The following is a 26,025-nucleotide window of genomic DNA, read 5'->3' as shown; positions in this document are numbered from 1 at the left end:
GATGTCACATTTTCCCCATTCCCAGAGTCCCCTCCTCCAGTTCCTGAGGGAGGGTCTGCTTTCTGCCTACCTGGGGGGCCAGACCCCTGCCAGGGCTGGGCTCTGTGGAACCCAGCTCATCCCCCACTTGACCCCGCAGGACCTTCAGGACTGATGAATAGCCAAGTCTGAGGTTGTGGGGATCCCTCACTGGAAAGCAGGAAGACTTGGGCCCCGAGGGGTCTGGGGAGGGGTCATCACCCCCTCTCCTAATCCATCTTCAATATGAAGAGGTTTGGGGTACACTTCCTGGGGAGGGAGCGCAGGCCTGGAGGAGAAGTCCCAGCTTGGGCCCTCCCCACTTTTCCATCTTCTGGGCCGCAGCCTAAAGCCGGGCGTCCAAAAGTCCAAAAGTTCATAAGTCCAGCCTGCGCAGTCCTTGGGGGCCACGCACCAGGTGGGACTCAGGTGTCAGACCTGCACGGGCAGCGTCTGGTTCATCTGCAGTCGCATGTCCTGGATACTGCTGAGGATCTTCTTCTGGTGGCCAGCCAAGGTGACCCCGATCCGGAGCAGGTCTCTGCAGGACGGAGCAAGGCCAGGGTCAGTCCCTCCTCTCCGCATCCGATCACCCTGGGCCCCGCCCTGAGGCCCCGGCCCTGCCCCTCCAAATCAGGCACACTCACTCCGCAGTCATCTGGGCCACCAGGTCAAAGGATGCAAACCCCGCACTGATGAAGCTCTCCTTGTACCGCCCCATCTTGATGGCGTCTAGCCAGTCGCCAACTGTCGTGAAAGTCGTGTAATCTGGGACCGTGCGGTCCAGGAGGGGCTGTGACATGCTGTGGAGAGAAGAATGAGAGCTGGTGGGTCCTGAGGGCAGGGGAAGCAGGGGGTAGGGCTGCTGGCGCAAGGGCAGGGTGGGCGGAAGGGCAGAGATACTGACCCAGACTGGGCGCTGGCGATGACCTTGAGGCTGGCAGCATTACGGATGAGCTTGTCCAGGGTGTTGACAATCTGGGAGAATTTGGGCCTGAGGTTCCGGTCCCGCACCCAGCAGTCCAACATGAGCTGGTGCAGTGCAGTGGGGCAGTCCATGGGTGGCGGCAGCCGGTAGTCCTGCTCCACGGCATTGATGACCTGGGCCGAGGGCAGGGACACCTGGGCGATCACCACTCTGCTCCCAGCCAGCTCCCGCCCGCCACCCGCTCAGGCTTGGACCCACTCACGTCCTGGTTGCTCATGTCCCAGTAGGGTCGCTCCCCATAGCTCATGACCTCCCACATGACGATTCCATAGCTCCAGACATCACTAGCAGAAGTGAACTTCCGATAGGCTATGGCCTCCGGGGCAGTCCAGCGGATGGGGATCTTCCCGCCCTGGTGTGGGGGGCACAGGCCCTTCACCCTGTGACTCAGGGCTGGCCCCCAGCCCTGAGCCCCGGCCTGCTCGGCCCTGCCCCCGGTCTCCCTCCCGGCTGCTTCCTGTACCAGGGAGCTGGTGTAGGTGGGATCGGAGGGGTCATCCTCCAGGAAGCGGGAGAGGCCGAAGTCTGAGACTTTGCAGACCAGGTTGCTGTTGACAAGGATGTTGCGGGCAGCCAGGTCACGATGCACATAGTTCATCTCAGAAAGGTACTTCATGCCAGCAGCAATTCCCCGCAACATGCCCACCAGCTGGATGACTGTGAACTGCCCGTCGTTGAGCTGGAGGCAAGGAATAGGCTCAGGCGGGTCCACCAGCTCCCTCCTGGCCCAGAGCCTGCTGGAAGGTTTGCCCGCCCTCCCCAAGTCCTCAGACACAGCAGGTGGACACCAGGCCTGCAGCCATGCCTAGTGTGTCCTGAGAGTAAGCAAGCGGCCCTACTATGTGTTGGGTATTTTGTATACAGCATCTCAATGAATCCTCAAGCGGATCCAGCTGGCTCTTACTACTCCCATTTTGCAACCCAGCCAGCAGAGACTCAGAGGGGCTATGTAACTGGCCCGAGGTCACACAGCAGCCCAAGGCAGTCAAAAGGTGAACTCCCATCCTGGCTCCGAAGGCCTGGCTATTAGCCTGCACCACATCACTTAAGTCACCACTTATGGATTTGAACGAGGTCGATGGGGCCTGGAAGGGCAGCTGGCCTAGCCCTGCCCTTCCAGGGGAAGGGGAGTGGGTGGTTGGGGCAGGCTCTTACCCGGAGGAAGGAGTCCAGGGCGCAGTTCTCCATGAACTCAGTGAGGATCATAACTGGCCGACTTTTGGTGACCACACCCTCCAGCCGGATTATGTTGGGGTGGTCAAACTGACCCATGATGGAGGCCTCGCTCAGGAAGTCCCGCCGCTGCCTCTCGGTGTAGCCCACCTTCAGCGTCTTGATAGCCACAAACACCTCCCGGCGGCCAGGCTGTTTCAGCCGACCCCGACACACCTCCCCAAACTCCCCTGCAGGATACAGAGGCACAGGTCAGAAGCTGTTTCTGGGCATGGCCCTCCCCTAGGCTCGCCCCGGCCCCTCCTCCCCACTGCGACCCAGGGGACTCACCAGCTCCAATCACCTCCTCGATCTTGACGCAGGACACGTCGATCTCCTTGGCAAACTCCCGCACAGCCTCGTTAGGGTCCTCGTAGGTAAAGGGGTCAATATAAACCTTCATTCCAGGAGCGACTGGAGGCAGAAGAGGGGGGCATGAGGGGGTGACATATCTTGAACCAGCCAGTGGCTGCTAGGGAATTCCTTGAGCCTGACACTCAAGCCCTGGGACAGTGCCTCCACTTCTCACCCCCGATGGGAGCACATTTAGCAACCTCCTGCTGAATCCCTCCCCTCTCCTCCCTGCAGCCTGAGAACTCCTGTGATCATAAAGGCTAGAAACCTATGATTTCTCTCTCGCTCTTCTTTCTGCCTCATCTCTCATCAAGTCAGAACCTCTCTTGGATTTCTCCCTCCTCTCATTCCCCTGAGCCTTGACCTTGTCCAGGCCTTCAACACTCAGACTATTGCAATAGGCTCCCAATCTCTGGACTCTTTTCTCACCAATCAATCTTGCCTACTCCTGTCTTCTTAAACAATACTTTCATTGTACAACTCCCCAGCTCGAGAGCCTTTCTTATTACCTGTGGTAGAATCAAGTCCAAACTCCTCTGCCTGCCTTTTGACCCCTCCAAGGACTAGCCGCAGCTTCCAGCCTTGCTTCCCAGCAGCTGCCAAACCTGTCTTCTCACTGCCCCCACAGTTGGACACACTTCCCACCCCGCCCACCACCTTCCAGCGGCTCCCCGGACCAGGAATGCTCTCTCCCACCTCTCAGACCCTGCTCATCCTGCCTGGCTCAGCTCAGTGCAAGCCCACCTCCACCAGGAAGCCTTCTGCTTCTCTGAACCCCTTATAACAGGGACACGGGCTTAGCATTTAACTGTTCTCTAATTGTTTCCTGTGTGTATGCATCTTGTCTTTCCCATAGGATTAATTGCCTTTAGGGGCAGGGGATCACATCTCATTCATCTCTGGGGGTAGCACCAGAGTATCTGGAGTGAGGTGGTGCTCAGTACCTGGGATGAAGTAAGGGCTCAATAGCTGGAGCAGAGTAAGGGCTCAGTATCTGGACTGAGGTAAGGACCCAGGAAGTGACACTAGATTGGAAGCAGGAGGGAGTTTCGAGGATATGATTACAAGGAATGAAGTCCCAGGCAGGGAAAAGGGTATTTTCAAGTCCTGCAGGGGCCCTGAGGAGCTTTGGGAAGTGGGGAGAAGGAGACAAACTCACTGTATTGCTGCAGCTTCTCCGTGTACTCCGAATCAGAGCTGTGCCGCTGCTTCCTGGAGGTGGCAGGGTAGAAGGGAGCCCTAAGACAAGTCTTACAGCTCCCTCTGTTCAGGGGCATTGACCCCTGGGCTCACAGAGGGGGCAGAGAGAGCACAGGGGATGCCTGGTGCCCAGTCCCGTGGTGGCTATTACAGCAGGTAGACTGGGGCTCAGTGGTCCCTGAGGGGATCTGCCAGCAGATGTAGGGGGTGGGGGAACAGGATGGCAGGATGTGCACATGGACCGGAAAGAGTCTTCCAGCAAGTAGAGCCTGGCTCCAGGAAGGTTGTGGCTCTGGGGCAGTGGGGGGGTGGGGGGTGGGGGGAGGGAATTTGTTTATGTGGCATGCAGGTTCTAGGGAGCTAAAGGGGCATTCTCAGCACATGGAGTAGTCACAGGGCGGGGAGTACCTGAGGCAGACAACAGCAATGACCACGACAGCTACCAGGAAGACGAGCCCAGCTGTGGCAGAGCCCACGATGAGGGGAAGCTGCTCCTGGAGCTGCTGAGCACTGGTGCCTGGAGACAGATGAGGGGCTAGTGAGTGGAGGAACAGAAGGTCAGGGCCGGGGCTGGACAGAAGCTGGGGGGATAGGTACCTCTCTCGCTTGTGGTCTCAAACTCAGCCGGGTGGCTGTACTGCCCGTAGCCGGCCACGGTGCGGGCCCGGACCTGGACCACGTAGCGGGCTTCGGGCCGCAGCCCGTCCAGCTGCACTGAGTTCTTCTGGCTGGTCACCGTGGAGGCGATGCCCTCACTCTGCACGCCAGGAGGAAGGTGGCATCGTCAGTGCATCCTGAGGCCAACCAGACCCTGCCCACACCCAGGGCCCTCAGCACCCCAGGTCTTGCTCCCAAGGACCCCCTTGTTGGCCCAGTTTAACCAGAGGCCTCTTCCTGCCCACTGAGGCTCTGACCTTCTCAAAGTACTTCATCTCGTAGTCCAGGATGACTCCATTGGGCCGCTCGGGGGGTGCCCAGGACAGGGTCAGGCTACTGCCTGAGCTGCTATGCAGATGCAGCGTAGGCACTTCAGACGGGGCTGGGGGAAGAGGTGGGGGCTTGCCATAGGCTGCTCAGGCTTCTGACATTCTTCCCAAGGACCCAGTTCCCAGGGGACCCCCGATGATCCCCAGGCAGCCCCCAGCTCTATCCAGGGTAAGATGGCCCAGAGCCCCCCATCCCATGTCCCTTCCTCACCGGCCTGGTTGGTGGTGATGTTCACAGCCGCATAGCGGGGTGGGAGGGGGCTCTTGCCCGAGACACCATTGACCGCCTGCACCTCAAAGGTGTAGCGTGTATGGGCCAGCAGGTGGCTGATGTGGACTCGGCGCTCTGTCAGGCCCAGCTGCCGAGGCACAAACTCCACGTTGTCATCACAGCGTGAGCATGTCGAGGCTCCCCCAGTCCCAGGGTTCCCACGGCACTTCTTGCAGATGACATTGTATAGGAGGTCATCTCGCCCACCCAGGTCCCGGGGCTCGCTCCACTCAAGGATCAGTGAGGTCTCATTCACGTTGGAGATCACACCCCGGGGCGGAGAGGGCACCGCTGCAAGGATGATAGAGAGGGCAGAGTTCTGCTCAGAGTTTCTGCACATGCCAAGCTGCTGCTTACACTTCGTAGGAGACCTTTCCTATACCTCTTCACCTGGAAAACTCCTGTTTATCCTTCAGGGAAGTTGCAATATGATATGTCACCTCCTCTTGGAAGCCTTCCTTGATTCACCCTCCTTCCATCCTCTGCACTCCTATAACACAAGTTCTGGGCATCTCTCTAGGCTAGAACCATCTACATTATATGGTTATTACCTGTTTTCACATCTGTGGCCCCCACTGGGTTGTGAGATCCTTTAGGACAATGCATTTTATTCTCCACATACCAAATGCCAGAGCAGGGAAAAAGTGGCATACTTCTGTGTCCCAGGGATGTGAAACCCCCTCCTTGGTTAGGGCTGGGACAAAAGGGCTACCAGCTCTATACAGCAAACGAGAAACCCCAGCCAGTTCCCAATGTCTGGCTAGGAACTAGTAGAAGATTATTAAATGCTGGTGGAAGGGATGTGCCACCTTGAACACATCATCTAACCTCTCTGAGCCTTGGCTCTCCTGCTCTGGAAAATGGGGATTTCACAGTGACCATTTCGGCCCTCCAAGGCTGATACTCCTAGGGGGAAAACCTGGGATAGTGAAAGGGCAGTATCGACTCACTGGTACAGGCACTGTCTGCAGAGTCCGAGTCGGCTCGGTAGAAGTTATTGTGGCAGGTGCAGATGCTGGCGGCTGGTGAGGTGGTGCGGCTGTTGGGGGGGCAGGGGAGACAGGGCCCCTCTCCCTGCTTTGCCTTGTAGCTCCCAGATGGACAGGCTGTGGGAAGAAAAGAGGATGGACGGTGCTTGCCTCCCTTCCCAGGCCCTGCAGACACCAATCCCCCACACCTCCCGTGAGAATCTGGCCCTTCCCCAGCCACGGCTTTGGCTCCTCCACCTCCAGACTGTGGGGGCAATGCTAGGATGGCTTACCTCCAGCAGCAGCCACAAAAGGCCCTTTTGCCCCATGGAAACCCCATGTCAGCGGATTCCTCCCTGCCCCTTCCACCCCATCTGACTTCCCTACTGATGCTGAGGCAAGGGAAGAGAGGGCATGGGAGGGGATGGGGAAGGGCAAGAGAGAGCAGCGGGCTGGTGGCACACAGCACTCTCCTCGAGTGCCCTCAACCCACCCGGGAGCTCTAGGAAAATCATTCTTGAGGACCCTCAGGGACACCCCAGGACAGCCAAAGGCGGGGCCTCATAGTTTTCAGTCACCCTGTCTCCTACCCACCAGGAGCAGGGCAGAGGCTCCTTTTTGCCCTTGGGGCAGGGTGCAGGACTTAGGAGGGGTGAAAAAAGGAGGGAAAGCGAGCATGGAGGAAGTCTGGGGTCGGGTGGAGTTCAGAGGTCTCAAAGCAGCTACAAGGGGAGCCCCAGGCCCCAAAGCCAACTCGGAGCTCTGCGCTCAGACTTCTCCCCCACCTCCACGGCCCGCTGGTCATGGACACTGCAGATACCTCCATCTAGGGTGGCCATGTAATTTATCCTTCACACCGGAACATGTGGGGAGTTAAAGGGGGCATTCATAATTATGTTAAAATAACTGGAATAAACCAGGACTACCCTGGAAAATTAAAACATATGGCTGCCCTATCTGCATCTGACTACCTCTGGGGGAAGATGGGGTTGTCACCCAGACTGCCTAACACCCAGAGCTGGTTGTCCCTTCTCTGCGCCCAATCTCCCCAGCTAAGGGGTCATCCACCCTCGCTCTCTGAACCAGCAGAGGAGGAGACAGAGGCCAGGCTGGCCCAGCTGCTATGGGAACCAGCCTGCATTTCCTGCCAGGAACCTGGGGAGTGTTAGCCCCTCTTCAGGCTGTCAGGCTCATCACCCCCACCCTCTTTCTCCACTTAGGAAGAGGAAGTCTGGGCAGGTTCCCATGGAGGGGTGGAATGGGGCTGTGCAAGGCAGCAGTCACCTTCCCACAGCCACACCAGCCCTGCAGCCAGCTGGGGCTACCCAGCGTCCCTTCCTAGGGCTGCGAAGAGCCCGTCTCCCAGTCCTGGGCTATGGCCTGCAGGTCCCAGGGAAGGCAAGGTCCTCAACAGCATCTCTTGCATGGCAGAGCACTGGGCTAGGTTTCAGCCCCAGCTGCAACATTCCCCAGCCAGGTGACCTTGAGAACAAGAATCCCTTCGAGACTCAGTTCCCTTGCTGGCAAAATAGGGCAGGAAGTGGACTCTGCCTTACGGGGTGACAGTAGGCCTCAAGAGAGAGAATCCTTCATGAATGGAATGTAGACTTGGGAAGTCTAGCGTGCTGTAGGTCTGATTAGGTGTCTCGGCAAGCCACCTAACCCCCCCGTGCACAAAATAAAGAAAATCATCCCTGTCCTGTCCTCTACCCATCCCGGCTCCAGAGACTCACGGCATTTGGGCATCCCAGGTGCAGCACTGTTCTAAGGGCTTTATATGCACTGACTCTCTTAAGCTTCATGAATAACCACCTTTTTTGTCCCTATTTTACAGACAAGGTGACTGAGGTCCAAAGAGTCAAGTAACCTGTACAAGGTCCCACAGGGGTTAAGGGGCAGAAGCAGGACTCAGGACTTGAGGAACTAAACACCTCACCCACCAAGTCTCAAGGAGCAGATGAGACCCCCAAGGTCAAAGGGCAAGCAAGAGCTGTCTATGGCCCCTTTCCCTGCAGCTCTGTGGCCCGGCCAGCACTTCCAAAGTGAAATGTACACCTGGCGGGGGAGGCAAAGCAAATATCTCTACCAACCCCAGTCCTTGACTAGTTTCCACAAGGGGCCTGCTTGCTAAGGATCCTGCATGTCTCTGTTCCTCTCTAATTTTACCTTTTCCCTCTTTTTCCTTGTGCCTCTCATTCTCTCTCATCTCCCTCCTTGCCTCCTTCTCACATTCTGGGTACCTGATATCACTCTGCCATTTCCCACCTCCACCCCAGACCTCCTCCAGTGGCCCAGACCCTCCCCCGACCCCACCCCACTACGCCCCAGGCCAGCCCCACTCACAGCGGCACTGGCTCTCCTTGGCAGCTGGCTCATGGCCGGTGGCACAGGTGCAGGCGCCCACAGGCACCATCCACTCCCCATCGCCGTTGCAGTACAGCTTGAGTGGCACCGACACCTCCACAGCGTTGGGGATGCACGTGCCGGGGGCAATGACCAGAGAGGTGGGCTCAGCCCCGGTCAGGGTCTCGGGGAAGAGCGCGAAGCCCGCGATGGTGGCCGCGCACTTCTTGTAGAAGGCGCGCACGGAGATGAGCGACATGCAGGCGCCCTGGTCCTGGAAGGCGAGGTAGAAGCCGGCCTTGGAGAGGGGCCCGAAGCTGCGCACCTTGGTGTTGACCCGGCCAGCGTCGAGCCGTGAGAAGCTCTCGTCGGGGGCGATCGTGTCCACCTTCACGTAGGGGTTCTCCATCCAGAAGGGCGTGGAGGCCGAGGCCACGTCGCTGTCAGCCTCGTAGTAGAAGAGGTTGAAGGTCTCCTTGCAGGAGCCGGGGATGTTGGGGATGCTGTTGCAGTCACGCACGGTGAATTTGAGCTCCACGTAGACGCGCTGCACGTCCCGCCGCCACACGAAGCCCGTGCGCAGCCAGTTGTTCTGGCTCGACTCGCGCACGTTGCACACCTGGTAGGTGCGGATGGGGTTCATGGCCTCGTCGTAGCCGCTCACTTCTTCCCACTGCACAGGGAGCACGCGGGAAAGACAGAGTGAGTGCCAACATTTACACGTGTTTCCCACGGGCCCAGGCCTGCTGATTTACCCCACGGAGGTGCTGCCACTGTGGCGTGGCTGAGCTCACAGACTCTGGAGCCAGTGCTGTAGGCTCGAGACCCAGCTCTGTTAGCTGTGTGACTATGGGCAAGTTGCTGAACTTCCCTGTGCCTCCGTTTCCCCATCTGTACCATGGAGATAATAATGATGCCAACCAACCACATAGAGATGTGTAAGGAATAAATGATTTTATATGAATAGAGCACTCAGAACAGGGCTGGGCCCATGGTAGGGTATGATATGCATATAAACTATAGTATTTCTCTTTATGCCTCGGTTTCCTCATTTGTAAAATGGGACTGACTGGAATTAAATGAGGCTGTGAGGAATTAAATAATATATGTAATGGCCTGGTTACAGAGCTTGACACAGAACAATCATTCAGTCAACACTGGGTATTGCTATTACCATCACACTTAAATCTTCACAACTCAATAAGGAGGTGTTTTTTTTTTTTTAATTCCCATTTTAAAGATTAAGCCAATGCTCACAGAAGGTAAAGACACCAAGGTCACACAGTCAGGCCTGGTGACGGCACTGCTATGCCATCTCACCTCAAGTTTCCTAACCTTAGTACAGCCATTCAGGAAGGCAATCGGAATATTTTAGAGATGTCCAGACTATAGAAATGTAACGATCAAAACAATGGAGGCCCAGAGAGGTCAAGTGCCTTGCTCAAGGTCACACAACAAGGTAGAGATCTGAAACTGAGGTTTCTCAATGTCCGATCCACTGTTCATTCCTGGATGGTCAGGACAGACATGCAAAAGGCCAGGAGAGGGATGAAGATAGGCTGAAGACAGGCTGAGGGGTGGGCAGAGAGAAAATGGGACAATGATGGTGGGGAGTGGGGTGGGCACAGGCAGACACAAGAGTGAGGGACAAAAACACCCACAGAGAAGGACCATTGGGCAAGAAATAAGGAAGGTGGCAGGGGAAGAGCGTGGAGGATGCTGCAGGGGGTGGCAGGGGCAGGCAGAGGACTGAGTGCCCTTTTCCAAGACCTGGCCAGCAGACGAGAGGTGGCTTGAGTGGCCACCGACATTTGGGAGAGATGGCCTTACCCCACTTTCTGGATGAGATGTCCATGCCAACTCAGACGTCACCCACTTTGTATCCATGAGGGTCTCTGGGGGAAGCAAGAGCAGAAGTTCAGCTAAACTCAGGATACGGAGAAAGAGGAGGGTGCCCAGGAAAGGAAAGGACACAGGAGGCACCTTTGGTGCAAGCCCTGAAGCCTACAGCATCCTTGCCCTGGGGCAGCCCCTGTGGCCAGTTCCAGACATGTCAGAGCCCCAAAGAACAAACAGGTCAGGCCAGCAGGGGTGGTATCTGCCACTGACCCCAGGCCTGGGTTAATGAGGCAGGAGCGGAGGCCGGTTCACACACCTACAGACTCTGCTAATCTCCACACAAAGAGGCTGGCAGGGCCTTTATCCTGGAACAAAGGGCTGCGTCCTTCAGACCCTACAGCCCTGGCCTCCCTGACTCCATTCCTAACACAAAGACCCAGTCCCACACACGGCCTAGGGGAAGGAGGGATAGAGACTGGCCAGAGTGAGCTTCCACCCTCACCGCCCACACCTCTACCCAAGAGGGACGGGCAGGAATGCTCCTTGAGGGTGGTGTGGAGACTCACCAAGACCCAGAACCAGCTTCCAGAGAGCTAGCTGAGCTCCTATATCCTTGGAAGAAGGTATTGTCAGTATACCCGTTTCTGATGAGAAAACTGAAGCTCAGATAGAGTAAATATATTGCCCGAGGCAAAACTGCCAGAACTCAGGGTGAGGGGCTGAAGGATGGGCTCAGGTCTGACTCCAAATCTAACTCCTTAACCAGGAGACTCTGGCTGCCAGATACCCCTCTGTACTGGGGGGATGGAGAAAACCTGGCAAACTCCTGCATATCCTCTAAATCCCAACTGCACTGTCTCCTCCTCCAGGAAGCCTTCACTGAACACCCAAGTCAAGGGGAGACGCATACAGGGCCAGGGGCTTTGCTACAACACTAATTCTGTGCTCTGAGTTACATTTTCTCTTCTCTTTCCCCTCGTAGGGCCATAGAAGGAGCCCATTAATGGTTCTGACATAAACTAGCTCCCCAAGGAACCGGCTTCTGGGCTCTGGCTGGCCAAGTCTGCTCTCTGCCCTCAGTGCTGACCCCAAGCTCAGACCTAAGAGCAGAAAAGAGGTAGGTCTCCTGCCAGCTAGCAGTTTACTCTGTGCTGGAATGGGGCAGGGTCTCCCTAGAACTTCTGGAAGCCTCTACATCAGCAGTAGGGCAGGCTGGGGTTGGGGTGGGGAACCTGGCGAGGGCCTGTGGGAGGCGGAGGGTGCCAATGAGTGCAAAGACTCAGACCCCACAGATTCCGGGCTTGCAGCCTTCACTGGTTTTCTGGAGTCTCTGAGTCTATGCGGAAGAAGGTGGAGGGCCCAGCTGCGGCCCCATGCCCCCGTGTGAGACTGAGGGGGTGGGCATCAGCCATTGGCTGCGGGGAATGAGGCTCCCTTCTTCTCCTGCAGTGGCGGCTGGTCCCTGGAGGACCCGGCTGCAGGGTGAGCTATTCCAGCCTCGTCGGTGGCCTGAAAGGCCCCTCTGGCAGACAGACAGACGTAGACGTTCGGGAAGGTGGGGGTGGGGTGGGGGTGGGGGGAGCGGGGACCGGCAGGGAAGCAGAGATAGAAGCAGGGGCCCTGAGACCCGCGGGGAAGGAGGTGGGGCTGAGCAGGGCCTCGCGGAGGCGGGTGGGCGGGCACAGAGGTGGAGGGGCGTGCGGAGCCGGAGCCGCCGGGCTGGGACCAGACAGCCGGGATGGCCGGCGGCGGACTACAAAAGCCAGTGAGATGGAGAGACAAGGAGGCCCGAGGAGACCGAGACAGCGAGGGAGCTTGCCAAGCGGCCGCTTCTGCAGCCAGCATCCCCGAGTATTCCCGTCCCTGGGATCCAGCCGAGCCCTGCGCGCCCCGCCCCCAGCCAGTCCGCCCGCGAGTCTGCCCGCCTGTGCGCCGGAGCAGCGAGGGCTCCCAGTGCTCCCTCGCTCGCCGCCTCCCTCTCCCTCACTTCCTTCTGCTCAGCCTGTGCCAAACCCATCTGGAACTGTTTAAACCCAAATATTCAGTCCCCTCCCCCCCTCCAGTCAGATTCCTCCACAGTTTAAAACAAGCCCTGCGCTCGCTCCGAGGAGGGAGAAGAGGGAGGGGGAGGGGGAGGGCGGGAGGCGGGCGGGCAGGGGGGAGGGCGGGAGGCGCTTCGTTTCTGTTTAATTTCTGGGGAGCGAGAGAGGGAGGGAGGGGATCGGCCCTTGGCCATCGCTCAGCCTTGGCCATCGCTCAATCTCGGCACATTTTTCCCATTAATGAGGGGAGGATTTAGATTTCGAGTCATGTGTGCCTGAGGAAGGGCTCCAGTCTCCCTGGTGGGGAGGGGGCTTGCTCTCGGTTTCCCTGCTTCTCTGGGGAGGGGGGCCTGCTCCCCCCAGCCTGGCCGAACACAAGACGAAGGGCAAGGACCTATTCAGCGTGTAGGTGCTACCTCCAGCACCAAGCCCCAGGCCTCTTATCTGGGAGGGAGGGCCAGTGGGGGTAGGGGGCCACAGGACCTGCTTGTTCATGGTACTGTGGGGGAGAGACCCCAGGCAGCAGAGCCCACCTTCTCTCTCTGTGTGTGGCATGTGTGTGTGTGTGCACATGCTGGGGCAAAGGATGTGAGGTACAAGGGATAAGAACAAGAGGAATGAATGGGCAATCTCCAAACTCCCCCAGCTAACTACTGCCCCTCTGCCCACCCACCTACCCACCCACCGTGCACCTGGAGGGGAGGAGGGAGACCAGAGAGGAGGCTGACCATCTCCACCACAGGGGCCATGTCAGGCAAAGAACCCCAACAGCTACTCCCCCCACCCCCACCAAGTCCACAGGGGAGCTCATGCTAGGCTGGGGTCTTTTAGGATTTGGGCTTCAATGCTCAGACATGAAACAAGCCCCTTTCAGGTTTCCACAGGGCTGTGGAGAGCAGCCACGTGGCAGCAGCTGGGTGTCCCGTGCCTGTGTTCACAAACACACAAATACACATGCAGCACCCAGCTCTCAGTGTCTGGGCTCCTTCCCTACCACAGGGGCCAAAGAGTGACAAGTCAACATATATGGTGGACAAAGCACACAAAGCCACAGCAGCTTGCAAACACATACACAGCTTCAGCAACAGCCTGGGTCTGTCTGTCTTAGACACAAGATGCATATGGTGCAAACAGATCAGTCTTCCTTAGACATTCATATACAGTGAATCTTTCTTACACATATTTGGTTTGCCTTAGGCAAAGGCTCCCTCATACAGTCTTTCTTTCGTATGTTCAGATTTCCTGAGACATATGCATATACAGAGGGCAAAGGCACCCAAAAACAGTACGTTCTCCTTACACACTCAGTTGCACATACTACTGCCAGCCTCAAGTTCACAGTCTTGAGTGTAGTCAAGTGTAGACACAAACACCAGTTTCCCCAAACAGACTGGGTAACATGCTCTTACACAGCTGCACACAAACTACAATCGGCTGTGCGCACACTGAGGCTCAATTGTCCTGTAACATATCACAGCCCCCTACAGAAGCCTGCAGACATGGTATCATTCCCTGGAGTCTGTGCAAGCCTCGGAGTGCATCCATCATGCATGCAACACATTGCAAGCGCGATCTAAGTCTTCCAGTGGGGAGAAGGAAGAGTTGGGAGAGGGCGATGGCCCTCATACAGCCCCTTCTGTGCTCCCTGATCGCCATCCTGCCCCCAGCTTTACGGTGCCTCTTCCTCCAGTAGGGCAGCTACATAGGCTGCTCTGGCTCAGAAGGCAGAGGTGTCAGGACAGCCCTGAGCCGATGGTGCAGGGGAGGCCGCAGGGGTAGCCCATAACCATCAAGCCGCAGACCTGCTTCTTGTTGTCCTGGCTCAGGCAGGAGCTGTCAGGCCACAATGCCAGGGGTGGGGCAGGGCCAGGAAGATGAGTCTGGGTGTGGCTGGGTGCAGCCTCCCTAGGCACAGCCCCTGCCCGAGCAGCAGGCCACGTCCCTGCCAGCTCAATGGCACTGTCTCAAGTGTCCCTGAGACCATGGGGAGGGGGTAGCAGCATGAAGTGATTTAGTCCCGGGAGCTTTAGGTAATACTCTTCCCCACAGGCCGGTGGGGAGCCCAGCATAAGGAGGATATCAGGATGGGCCCCCCATCCCCAACCCCTAGTCCAAGAGTACCCAGTGAGAGTCTGCTGCCTGTCCTGGGGAAGGGCCTGGTGCACAAGGCTTCATGTTGCTGCCAGTTCCTACAGCACCCCATACCTAGTGTCAGCCAGGTCACCTTGCCTTGGGAGAGTCACTGATATCCAGGGAACCAAAAAATTCTGGGGACAGAAGCAAGAAACGCCCAGCCCAAACTCCAAGACCAGGGGTTTTCAGTTGGCAGGAAAGGTCATGCTACAGGGCTAGACCAGCAAAGTGTGCAAGGACAGGAGGCCAGAGGGCAGGGTCTGGGCAGAAGGAGCACCCTGGAGGCCCTGCCTGCGAAGAGAGGGTAAAAACTGCGTGCCACCCTGCAGTTGGTCCCCTGCCCCTCCTCTCCACGGAGTCCTTATCTCAGTCAACCAACAGATCTGGCTCCCTGGTCTTCCCTCTCGCCCACCTTCCATTCCCTGGGTATGTGTACGCGTGTGCCAGCATGCACACCAAGGGAGGTCAGCCGGAGGAGACTGGAGGGGACCCTGCCACGGGACCTGGAGGGTGTGGATATTTGTGGGGAGCCTAACTCACCCAGGGCCATCTCCTGCTCCCCCTGACACAGCCTCTTGGCCCCCATGTCTGGGACTGAGAGGATGGAGCATCTCAAAACAGAGAACACATTTTGTTTTTCATTCTTTGCCTCAGATCATGGGGACTTATAATTTAATAAACCTGAGAGGGAGGAGAAGGGAGAAACACAGGGCAGGGAGCCCAAATGCCTAGATGCTCATCTATGCCCCCTACCCTGGACCTGGCCTTGCCAGTCAGCCAGCCAGATGGATGGATGGACAGAGAGCCCTCAAAAGAGGCCTTTGAGCAGTTCCCTGGGATCCTGGTCATAGAAGGCTCTGGCCAGGAGTCTAGGGGCAGCAGGCAATGGGAGATCTGACGCCAGAACCTGCCCTTGGGGGCAGGGCCCTCTCCTACCTCATCAGGTGCCCAGCTGTGCCCAGTCGCCCTCTCCCCCACCCCCTACTACCCTCCCCCTCCCCACCCCCAGCTGCCCGATCCCGACAAACCAGTTTGACTCAGCACAACAGGCAGGGCTACAATTTTCAAACTATGCAGGCCTGGTGATTCAGCCTCTTCATGCTGTTTAATTAGTGTAAGGCCGGGTGGCAGAGGCCTTGCCCACGGCAGCTTTGGCTGTAGCTGAGGCTTTAGCTCGCTGCTGCAGAGGCCACAGCGTTGGAGGTGGTGGCGGCGACAGCAGCTCTAGCTAAAAGGAGGGTAGTGGCAAGCAAACTGGTTCCCCCAAATATCTTCTGCTATTCCTCAGCAGCAGCTCTGAAGTGCTAGCTCAGAACAGGGACTGGGGATTGGAGAGGGCAGAAGCAAGTCAAATAACAGGGCAAACCGCAAAATTCTCAGACCCATTGTCTACCCTCAGTTACCACCTACTCAGTGGTCCCTGCTGCTGGCTGGGACTCCCACACTTCCTTCTTCCTTTGGGAATCAGTCCCACTACAGGGAGGCGACTCGGCTAACATGGCTTGGCTGAGAGGGGGTGGACAGGCTCCCACCTCTTAAGATCTGATACCTTTTCTCTTTTCCCAAAAGAGTCCATTCCCAGCAGGGGCCCCACCATCCCATCTCAGGTTTAAGACGCCCTGTGGTCCATATACCCTCACCCCAGTCCCACTGCTGACCTGCTCACTGGACTGGACCCCATTCCCCAGCCCACTCATGGGCCTGAAGATTCAAGAGAATGATCCTGCTTGGGGGAACTGGGGGACATTAGTCAAAAGTAGAGGGAACAAAAAGGCAACCCTGTTTCACTGTGTCTGTGGGTAATTTGTATGTGTGTGTGTGTGGCGGGGAGGTGGGGGCAGTGATTAATCAGAAGGCAAGGGCTGTTTCTCCAACCAGGGAGGACAAACAAGGGCTCCAGTCTAACCCACATGAAAAATGGATGAAATCCTTGGAAGCAGACTATTGGTGAACCCCAAATGTGCAGGGGTGGAAGAGAAACCAGGAGCTAGACAGCATCTTGCCAGTGAAGGTGAGGGGCAGCACCCATAGTCCAGGGACCTCAGCCCTCTCTGTAGCAACCCTCAAGCACAGAGAGGGCCCCAGGAAAGAGGTCACCAAAAGGCTGCTCAAGGCCAAGGGCAAATCAAGACCTGCCAAAGCCCATGGAGGGCTCGGAGCAAAGGAGGAGGCTAGACCCCTACCTGTAAAACTTGGGGGGCTGATTGCATCTTCGGCGCCAAAGGTCTCACGTAGCCCTGTCCTCTGGGCATGCGCCAGGACCCTTGCAGTCCACCCAGCCACCTTTCAAGTTCAAGAATGGAGGCGGGGGTTGGGCAGGCTGAGGTCAGAAAACAGCTGCACAGTGACCCTGCTGTCTTCCCAGCCTTCCTCCCCTTACAGCTGCAGGGCGACAGAGAGAGGGGACAAACTCTTTGCCCCCCAGACCAACCTTCCACGGAGTTCAGTCCTCCCAGTGTCCCCTCCCTCTCCCATCAGACCTTCCTCTAACCTCCCTCCAGCAGGACAAGGGCACACGCCAAAGCTGCTTTCCTCCCAGTTTCGCTTCTGACGCTCCCCAGGAAGCAGACCCTAGGGTAATAATAATAATAATAACAGCTAATCCTTGAATAACAATGACTGTGCGCTAAACATTTTACACACATTCACACTCAATCTTCTCTACAACCCAGTGAGGTCGGTACTATTACTATCTCCATTTCACAGGCGTGGGCACTCACTGGAGGGAGAACCGGAGGCTAGGGAGGTATAAGATCCACCCATGTGTCTCTCACACACACACACTACACCAACTGAAGACCACAGGATCTGAGGGGTGGCCAACACGAAGGAGTTGGGGTTGGTAGACCAGAAGCCAAAAGCACTGCCACTTGCTAGGGGCAGCCCTGCACTGACCTGGCCTCCCAGCCCTCCTTCCAGCCAGGGGATACTGTTGACAGGGTATGGAGGCAACTGGCCCTTCTGCCTTCACTTTGCTGGGCTGCCCCAGCATATAAGGACTCTGCTTCCTGGTGAGTCCCCAGTTCCTGGGTAGGGTCTGACTCAGAAGAAGAGGCAGATTGTGAAGAGAAGGAAAGAAGGAAGGAAGGGAAAGAGGGAGGGAGGGAGGCAGGAAGGTGTGAGCCTCTCCAAGCAGTCCTTGCTCACCTGAACCAAACCACGCCCCTCGCCCTGCTCAGTACCAGCACCCACCACACAACAAGGGCCCGGGGTCTGACACACGCAGCCGACACACAGCTCCTCCAGAATATGTGTGTGTGTGTGAGAGAGAGAGAGAGCAAGTGCATGTGTGCCAGTGTTGCCTTTTCCAGGCTCTTCACACAGACCTGGGAACTAGATTGGGCTTCCCGGCTCACAGCCTTCAGGCAATCAACAACAAAGCCCCACACGGGCTTCTCACGCCTGCGATCCTATCACACACCTGTGGGGGAGTGTGCGTGAGTGTGCGCAAGTGTGGGTGCAACCTCAGCGTGTCTGCCTGAATTTGCATGTGTCCACCTGTGGGAACTAAACTGTCAGCACCAGTGGGCTCAGAGATAAAAGGAGCAGGGGACTCATAGAAATGTTTTTTCCCTGGAGAAAATTAGAAAGCTCCAAAAGATGCCTTTCTCTCTGAACTGCATTCTTTTTCCCTTCCAACCTTTAAGTTTACCAATTGTGAACATATGAACTAGCCAACTTACACAGAATTCATTTTTTTTTGTTGTTCCTAATAAAAGTGACCCAGGTCTGTTAAAGATATAAAAAGGAAGTACTGCCTATATTTTAATTTCTCCCCAAATTTCTGTACTGCACACTTCCTGCATTAAGGAAGGGTTTTGAGCCTCATTTAATGGCTCCAAATTATTTGGAGAAGGTGTGTGTCTGAGTGTGTGAGTCTCGCCATTGTTTGTGAGCTGTGTCGTTGCCTCCCAAGCTGGTGTGTGGCAAGTGGCAAGTGTGTGAGTTCTCCCACCAGAGCCAACAACACTTGGACCGTTCGTGCCAGCACAATCCTCTGGAAGTTACAGCGACCCCCAGCAGTCTCGGCAGGTTTCAGAGTCTTTTGTGAAGCCGGGCCTTTTCCCACCGGGTCATGAGTAACGCCTACCTGAGACAAACCCCACAACTTCAGGGGTTCAGTGGAGACCCAAACTCCTACTGTAGGAAAGACGGAAGGGGAGACGCAGAGCAGGGTGCGATGCTCGCGCACACGGCACCTTGTGTGTAGTTGGCACTCGGTAAACCATAAACAATAACAGGCCCCCGCCTCCACCCCCGCAGCCATCTCGACAAAGCGGGGTGCATTCACACTCACAGTTAACCCCAACGGGTCCCTAAACAGCAGCTGCCCCGCAACCAAGGAAGTCCCGCTTCGCCCCCACCCGCGACGGCCCCGCAGCATCCGCGGAGCCCCCGCCTTGTCTAGTGGGTCGCCCCCACTCCCGCACCTCCCGGAGGTGCCGAGGACCCGGCTTCCCTGCTGTGAGTGTGGGACTCTCGCACAAAGGCTCACCGCGGGGCCGTGACTTTCGGGGACGCTCATCCCCCGAGAAGAGCTGCCCTCTACCCTAACCCACAACCCGCGGACCGCCGGCCCTCGAGCCGGCTCGAGCCCTCCTGGCGGCTCCGGGGCGCCCTCCCTACCCTCCTGCAGCCCCCGGATCCCGCGCCAGCCGCGGAGCCTCCTCCGACGGGCGCTCCACCCGCTTCGCTCCCACACGGCGGGCGCTCGCTGCCCGGGGCTCGGTACCTGGCCCCCTTGGGCGCGCCCCCCGACGCCGCTCACCTTCCAGCGCCCGGCAGCTGGCGGGGAGCAGCAGCGGCAACAGCAGCAGCGGCAGCAGAGGAGGCGGCGGCGGCGGCGGCGGCGGCGGCGGCGGGCGGGCTCGGGCCATGGCCCGGGCGGACTCTGGGAGCCGAGCCGGGCCGCGCCGGGCCGCGCCGGCGGGACTGCGGACTCCGGGGACGGGTCCGCACGGCGGGCTCCGCGGAAGGGCGGTGCACGGTTCCAGGAGGCCCGGGCAAGCAAGGGGTGCAATCCGGACCGGCGGCTCCGGGTGTCGAGACGGCGGCTGGAGCCCGGCGATCCTCGGGGATGTGGGCAGGTCGGTCCGGCGGGAATCTGGACGGACCGGTCCAGGAGGATCCCGGGCGCTGGGTGCCGGAGAACTAAGGCAGGGTGGTTGCGGCGGGCGGGTGTAGGTGGCCGTGCCTCGGGACGCACCGTAATCCCGCGGAGTGGCGGCAGCGGCGGGCCGGACTCCGCACTCCGGGCTCCGGGTGCGCGCGCCGTCCGGGGTCCGAGCCGGGATGTCGCTGCGCTGCTCACGTACTCACTTGTGCTGTCCCTAGCGCTGGCGCGGCAGCTCTGGGCGAGAGGGGCGGGACCGCCCGCGCGCCCGTCAGCGCCAGGCCCCGCCCCCAACACCGGCCGCCCACTCCAGAACGCCAGGCCCGCTGGTTCGGCCTTGAAAAAGCTCTGCCGGGGTACGGTTGGCTGCATCTTCCGCAGGCCCACCCTCGGGGCCTCCGCGCTGGGAATGGGCGGAGCCAAGGAAAAGATGAATTAGATTGGGCGGGGCGATGCTGTCTATCAGAGGGGAACCCCGCCCCCTGTCACCCATTGGCGATTAGTAATAGAGCCCAGTCCGAGGAGGTGCCAACCCGATATCTGAGCAAGGGGCGCCCCCCTGTGGCCTCTCGTGCCTTGGGGCGCCCCCACGTGGCGTCTTTCTCCAGGCACGTCCAAACCCTAGACTCAGAGCTTTTAGTATCAGGAGCGTCCACCTGGACAGACCTTGTGATCAGGACTTTCTCGTTCGTTTATTCATTCATTCATTCATCATTCAGCCATGTATTATTATTTTTTTTTGTATGCTGTATGGTGGGGGTCACATTTCATTCTCTTTCCAGGTGACTATCCCTTTATTTGCAGCACCATTTGCCGAACTTGGGGGACGGGGGAGGGGGTTGGAGGGCAGGGGAGGGGAAATGCACCGGCCAGAATCGAACCCGGGTCTCCCGCATGGCAGGCGAAAATTCTATGACTGAACTACCCGTGCGCCCCCCCCAGCCATGTACTTAATCATTCATCCAACTTGAGCACCCATAATGTGCCGAGGACTCTAGTAACGACTGCGACTACAGCAATGAACAAAACAGAGGTTTGCATTATCTTGGAACTAGTTTAGTGGTGTAGGCAGGTATTAAGTCATTACAGAACAGTATGACAAGTGGTGTTATAGAGGAAGAACAAGTGTAGCACACGTGTGGGGCAAGGCTCTAGGAAATGACGTGCAAGCTGAAATATGAAAGATGAGTTGTAGGTGGAGAATGTGTGCCTTGAAAATGGGGTCTGTTTCCGCAGAGCAAACACACTGTGTGCGGAATCTGCAAAAAGCTAAGAATACCTTGAACGTAGAGTCAGAGGCTGAGAGGGGCTGACAGGAGGGTTAGAGGTAAGTGGGGGGGGGGGGGCATGGGAGTTTTTTTTAGACTCACGATGAGGTCTTCCTGAGAGCTAGGGTTTGATGCAGGGGCATCACCTTATCAGATTAATATTTCAAAAGGATCTCCCTGGCTGCTCAGGTGAAGGTGAATGGGAAGAGGCAAGGGACGCCAGATAAGAGGTCAGGTAGAGGAAGATGATGGCTCAGACTCGAGGGATGGCTATGGGGATGGAAAGAATAGGCAGGTTTCAGATATGTTTAGGAGGTACAGTTCATGGGAATTTGTGACAGTGGTTGAAAGAGATTGTGGGAGATGGAAAAGTCGAGGAGGACACTCAGGTTTCTGGTCTGAGCAAATGGACTTTGATTTCTGATTTCTGCCCCATTCATTCAATAGACATTTACAATAAGTACTCCAAAACAATGACTCTTGTGTTACTAAGAGGTGAAGGTTATTGCATCCTCATTTCCCAGATAAAAATTCAGAGAAGTTTAGTGCTTTAACCCGTCACACAGTCAATAAGGTAGAAATGGAATTTGAACCCAGTTGTTGCAGAGCTTTCGTACATACTAATTCTGCTTTTTCAGAGACGTAAGGACTATCCTAGGTGCTGGTTAAAAAGAACTTGGAATCTTTATCGCCCTCCTCCACTTCGGAGCTTGGGACTCAGAACCTCTGGGGTGTGGGGTCCAGGAAAAATGCAGATTTTTAACAAGCATCCCGGGTGACTCAGATGCACACGTAACATCTGAGAATCACAATCACCATGCAACCGTCCCAAACTGGAAAAATCTCCCTTCCTGGTCCCTCTGGTCCTTCTCCAGCTACCCTAAGATTTGTGGGGACAGAGAGTGAGGTCAGAAGCAGGATGGTCACACTTAATCCTCTGACCTTGTAATGCTGTGGTTCCCATCCTGGCCCTACACTGGGGTAAATGAGGTCACAGGTCCAGTGTTCAAGGACATTGGATATGGACAGGCCAGAGACAGAGGCACATGTGGGGACTGGGGTGGGGGGTTCAGAGGTCTAAATTCCACCCCATCCCCAGGCTCAGATATGTTCCCAAGGTCTGGAAGCCTCCAGTAAACGTTACTCAAGGCTCTGGCCCACAGAAGAGATCATCTTGCTCCACTCTCTCGTTTTAGAGCTGGAGAACCTGAGGCCCACAGGTGTGACATGCTTGCCCTACGGTCCCCTCGACCCTGGAGTACTGGTTGGGGTCGGGCAGGGTGATAGTCCACAGGTGGCCTGGCAGCAACACCTCCCAACTGAAGCTCTGCTTTTTCTGAGGCGGATATGTGAGGCCGGCACTCCTGTTTGCTCAGCGTTTGTGCCAGGCTAGGCCTCACCCTGGACAAACACAGCCAGCCGGCGGCAGGCACCAAGCTCCTTTGTTCTTGGGCCTAATAGCAGAGGCAGCAGGGCAGGCACGTAACGGAGGCCCGTCCTCACCGGATATTGGCGCCATGGTTCCCACGGGAATGCCCCCTGATCAAGAGGCCGACAGGCTGGCCAGCACCTGGGTACCTGCTGTGACAGCCCTGGGCACGAAGGGGCCACCTGGCAACAGGGCGGGTAGTAGAAGGGGAGGGCAGGTTAAGGGACGGGAGCCAAAAGCCAGGCCAGAGAAGGCGACGTGATGTGGGTGCTGTCTGTGCCAGGACAACCCCCTTGCCAGGAGCAGGAGGGCTTGGGACACCCCCATCTCTTTGGGGTGGGTGGACAGACAATACTAACCTCTCATCTTTCCAAGGAGCCCGGGGAGCAGACTCTACCTTTGAGTTTGGAATGGGAAGGGGTGACATCCAGACGGAGTGTGGCACCTCGCTCTGAGCCCATTTCAGTCCACGAGGAAGTATGATGCAGAAGCAAGAGCTTGGACTTTGGTATCGGATTGGCGTGAGTCCCAATCCTGGCTCAGCCATTTACTAGCTGTGGGTCTTATGCTAAATGGCTGAATCTTTTTCAGTTCAAGTATCCAGGTTTGTGGTAGTGGGATGATCATCATACCTCGCTCGCAGGGCTATTGTGGTGCTGACCAATGCGACCAGGAGTCCGGAGCCCTGGACGTGCCTGTATTGGTCTCCGTGAAGATGAAGGCTCAGTGTCTCGGAACCTCTCTGAATGTGCTGTGTTTGGGGACAACTCGAGGCATGTGTGTGAAGGAATTGGAACCTGATGCTGTCACGGCTGTGGCATTATTAAAAAGATAATAAACTATGTGTTCCTGGGCTTGTGGATTGGGGATGGGTGCAAGAAAGAAAGAACTCTAGAGGAGCAGAGCGTTGGGGAAGGAAGTAAGGGACCTTGAGATCTGTCAGTCTAGAGCTTTGTCTGGCTTCTGCCCAGGACCAGGGAGGAGGCCACAGGCAAGAACTGGTGGCGATAGGGCACTGGAGAGTGCACTGGTCTGAGTAATTGGGTGCATGGGGATGAAAAGGAAAGGAGCAGGTTTGGTTGGGGGAAGGAAGAGTTAGGGATTGAGGATTTTGTTTTGGACTGGCTAGATTTGAGAGGCCTGTCAGACATACAATAGGGTGCGTTGAGCAGGAAACTGGTTTCTCCTGCCACTCCCACCTCCTCCATTTCTCCCCTTTCTTGCCCTGGAAGCAGCCTTGACTCTGACCCCTCTGGCCCTGGAAGCACCACCTCGGGGGCTCTGCCCTCGTTGTTCCTTCTGCCTGGATCATCTTCCTCCAGCTCTTCACAGGGCTGCCTCCTCAGCTCAAATGTCACTTCCTTAGAGAGGCCTTGCCTGAGGGCTCCTCCCTCCTCCCACCACCATCACATTGGCACTATTTTATTTTCTATCCCATCGCACTAGTTTATTTCTATTGGCGCTATTTTCTTTTCTATCCCATTGCACTAGTTTATTTCTATTCCATTGCACTATTTTATTTTCTTTATAATACTCAATACTAGGTGAGATTTATTATTTACTCATTTGTTTACCTGTTTATTGTGAGTCTCCTTCCAGAACGTAAGCTTCCGAAGGCAGGGATTGTCTGATTTATCACCCAAATCCCCAGTGTAAGGTCTAGTGCTGTGTATGAAGCAGCCCCTCAATAACAATTTACAAAATGAATGTGCAAGTATGGAAAACGTGCCTGTTCCCACTGCCACTTTTTATTCCCTAACCTGCGGCAGACATTGCTAATCCATCATGGACTTTCGCCTCAACGTGCTGCTCCGGCAGCCCTCACTAATCTACCAGAGCTGGCACGCGAAATTAAATTTACCTGCCGTTCCTGTAGTGGACAAACCCTCCATGCCTGCTACTGTGTGAGTCTTTTAACCTGTTAGGTCTCAGTTTTCTCATCTGATGTCTCATCCAGGATGTGGGGGTAATCTTTTCACCCTCCTTTATAGGCTGGAACCTGGAGGTCATGTGCAGAGATGCCAGACCTTTCCCAGGCAGGGGCTCAGTTCCTATCTTTCTCTTGAGTCATAACCGCTCCTGTACTCTTCTCTTCTGTTCTTAATCCCAATCCACCCTGCTCCATTTTCTCACCAGCCCCAGAGAGCAAGGCTAGAAAATACCTTTGATGTTGGGTCCAAAAAACTCCCCATTTTCAGATGAGGAAACTGAGCTCATAGAAGGAAAGGCAATGGAGCCAGAAACCAAACAAAGACTAGCTGTCCACACAAGGCTCTTTGGCAGGAGAAATCCCTCTCCCTGGAGCTCTGCCAGGCCAGTAGTCATCAGAACCTCCTCTTAAAGATGGGGAGACAGGGATGTAGCTTCCTTGTGCTCAGGCACATTCCCAAGCCCCAGGAAGCGAGCATGCTGGCTTCCCTCCAGGTCCTGGGCAGTTGGCGGGAGAAGGAAGCTCTATGGATTCCTGGCTCCTTCTCCCACTTCCGAGCTGGCCATGCAAAGGAGGTGAGAAAGGTGCAGACCTCTTCCTCCGCAGTTGCTGTCGGAAATTGCCCCAGGCTATTTGGGCCAGGGTAGGCTCTCAGCTGTTTCAGAGCCAGTTAATACCTTGTTGGCAGCATCTTGCCTTTATCTTCTTCTGATCCAGCAGGGATCACCTCCTCCCCTCTCTGGAAGCTATTCTGCAGCTGGTACCCTTACTGAAGAGAGCTCAGCCCTGGCTTCCCTTGAGGCAGGGTGGAAGAGAAAATGGATGCGTATCGACTAAGCCTGTCTGTGATCTTAAATGGAGGTGCTTTAAACATCTCTCAGAGAGGGGAACGCTTCAGGTGCCTTTGAGCCTGCCTGTGCAGAGCTCTTGTTTGCAAACTGTTTTTCTTATGGAGAAGCAGCGCTTCCTTTTCTAGGAGCTATTTGGGGAAACACTAATGTTTGCAGGAACAGAGAATCAGCTCCGTGCTCAGGAGACCCGGGAGGACCCAGAGGGATCCAAAAGTGCTAATTAAGGACCAATACTCACAGACATTTGCAGAAAGTTTAAAAAAAAAAAAAAAAAGGACAAGACTTTGGCTTTCATGTTTAACTAAGAAGGAGGGAACGTTGGGGGCCAGGGGAAATTTTTAGGGAGACAGATTTTGACTCAGAGTTAACATCCCAGACTACTTCCGTTGCACAATGCAAGCATGCCAGATGCGGAAGCACAACTGTGGACCAGGGGTCAAGGCCCTGTCCCCGGGGAGATTGGTCAGAAGAGGAGAAAGAAGAGTATCAAACACTCACAGGCAAGCAGGTGCCCCGGGAACACGGGGCTAGACCGGGCACCTGCCGAAGGGACATCCAGAGAGGGTCATGGAAGGCCACCTGAGAATGCAGATGCTGAGCTGAGACCTGGCTGACCTGGAAAATAAGGGATGCTGGCCAGAAGAAGGCGCCACAGGGAAAAAGCCAAGCAGCAGGAGGTCTGAACCTTGGCTGCACATTGGAACCACCTGGGGAGTTTTTAAATGATGACAGGTGCCCATCTTCAGAGACTCTGAGGGTCTATGGCAGGGCCTGGGCACTGAGGGATTGGAAAGCTCCCCAGGTGGGAGCTAATGTACCGGGGTGGGGAGGGGGGCAGTCTGGGAGGAGCTGGTGGGGTCAGCAGTGGGCACATCGTAGGGGGTTGTGTCAGACATGTTAAGGCATTAGCAGTTTAGCCTGGGGGGACAGGAAGCCCCTGATGAGTTGTAAGGTTTTAAGCAGAGAGGTAACTTCATCGCGTTTGGTTTTTTTTTTTAAACTTTTTTTATTGTATAGTATAACATATATACAAAGCAAAGAAATAAAAAAGCAATAGTTTTCAAAGCACTCTTCAAAAAG

The 26,025-nt window shown here is 56.2% G+C and overlaps 1 protein-coding gene across 4 annotated transcripts; it reads right to left on the bottom strand.

Annotated features, from left to right (window-relative positions):
- Positions 1-336: 336 nt before the first annotated feature.
- On the bottom strand, positions 337-19,231 carry EPHB3 (EPH receptor B3). Of its 4 annotated transcripts, none has more exons than XM_077117770.1 (16): positions 19,123-19,231; positions 10,171-10,235; positions 8,341-9,013; positions 5,980-6,135; positions 4,970-5,320; positions 4,687-4,811; positions 4,370-4,529; positions 4,181-4,289; positions 3,732-3,784; positions 2,510-2,632; positions 2,162-2,409; positions 1,470-1,685; positions 1,209-1,358; positions 926-1,119; positions 666-821; positions 337-559 (listed from the first exon to the last, which is right to left on the bottom strand). In XM_077117770.1, exons 1-16 carry the CDS (start codon positions 19,229-19,231, stop codon positions 451-453), a joined length of 2,997 nt encoding a protein of 998 aa, XP_076973885.1. In that variant the 3' UTR covers positions 337-450. The 4 variants fall into 4 exon arrangements, with proteins under 4 accessions (XP_076973885.1, XP_076973886.1, XP_076973884.1 ...); XM_077117771.1 differs by lacking the exon at positions 19,123-19,231 and adding an exon at positions 10,746-11,695; XM_077117769.1 differs by having other exon boundaries at positions 1,209-1,685.
- Positions 19,232-26,025: the final 6,794 nt, after the last annotated feature.

Source organism: Tamandua tetradactyla, chromosome 10, assembly GCF_023851605.1.
Source record: "Tamandua tetradactyla isolate mTamTet1 chromosome 10, mTamTet1.pri, whole genome shotgun sequence".
Lineage (NCBI taxonomy): Eukaryota > Metazoa > Chordata > Mammalia > Pilosa > Myrmecophagidae > Tamandua > Tamandua tetradactyla.
Note: the sequence above shows the minus strand (reverse complement) of the source record. Positions and strands in the feature narration are given on the sequence as shown.

Bases quoted from the DNA above. Each gene is read 5' to 3' on its own strand.
- EPHB3 (XM_077117769.1), bottom strand. From the start codon at position 19,231: ATGGCCCGAGCCCGCCCGCCGCCGCCGCCGCCGCCGCCGCCGCCGCCT. The intron at 5,321-5,979 runs GTGAGTCGATAC...TCATCCTTGCAG, and splicing joins TGCAGACAGTGCCTGTACCA to CGGTGCCCTCTCCGCCCCGG. The intron at 1,120-1,208 runs GTGAGTGGGTCC...CCCTCGGCCCAG, and splicing joins GGGACATGAGCAACCAGGAC to GTCATCAATGCCGTGGAGCA.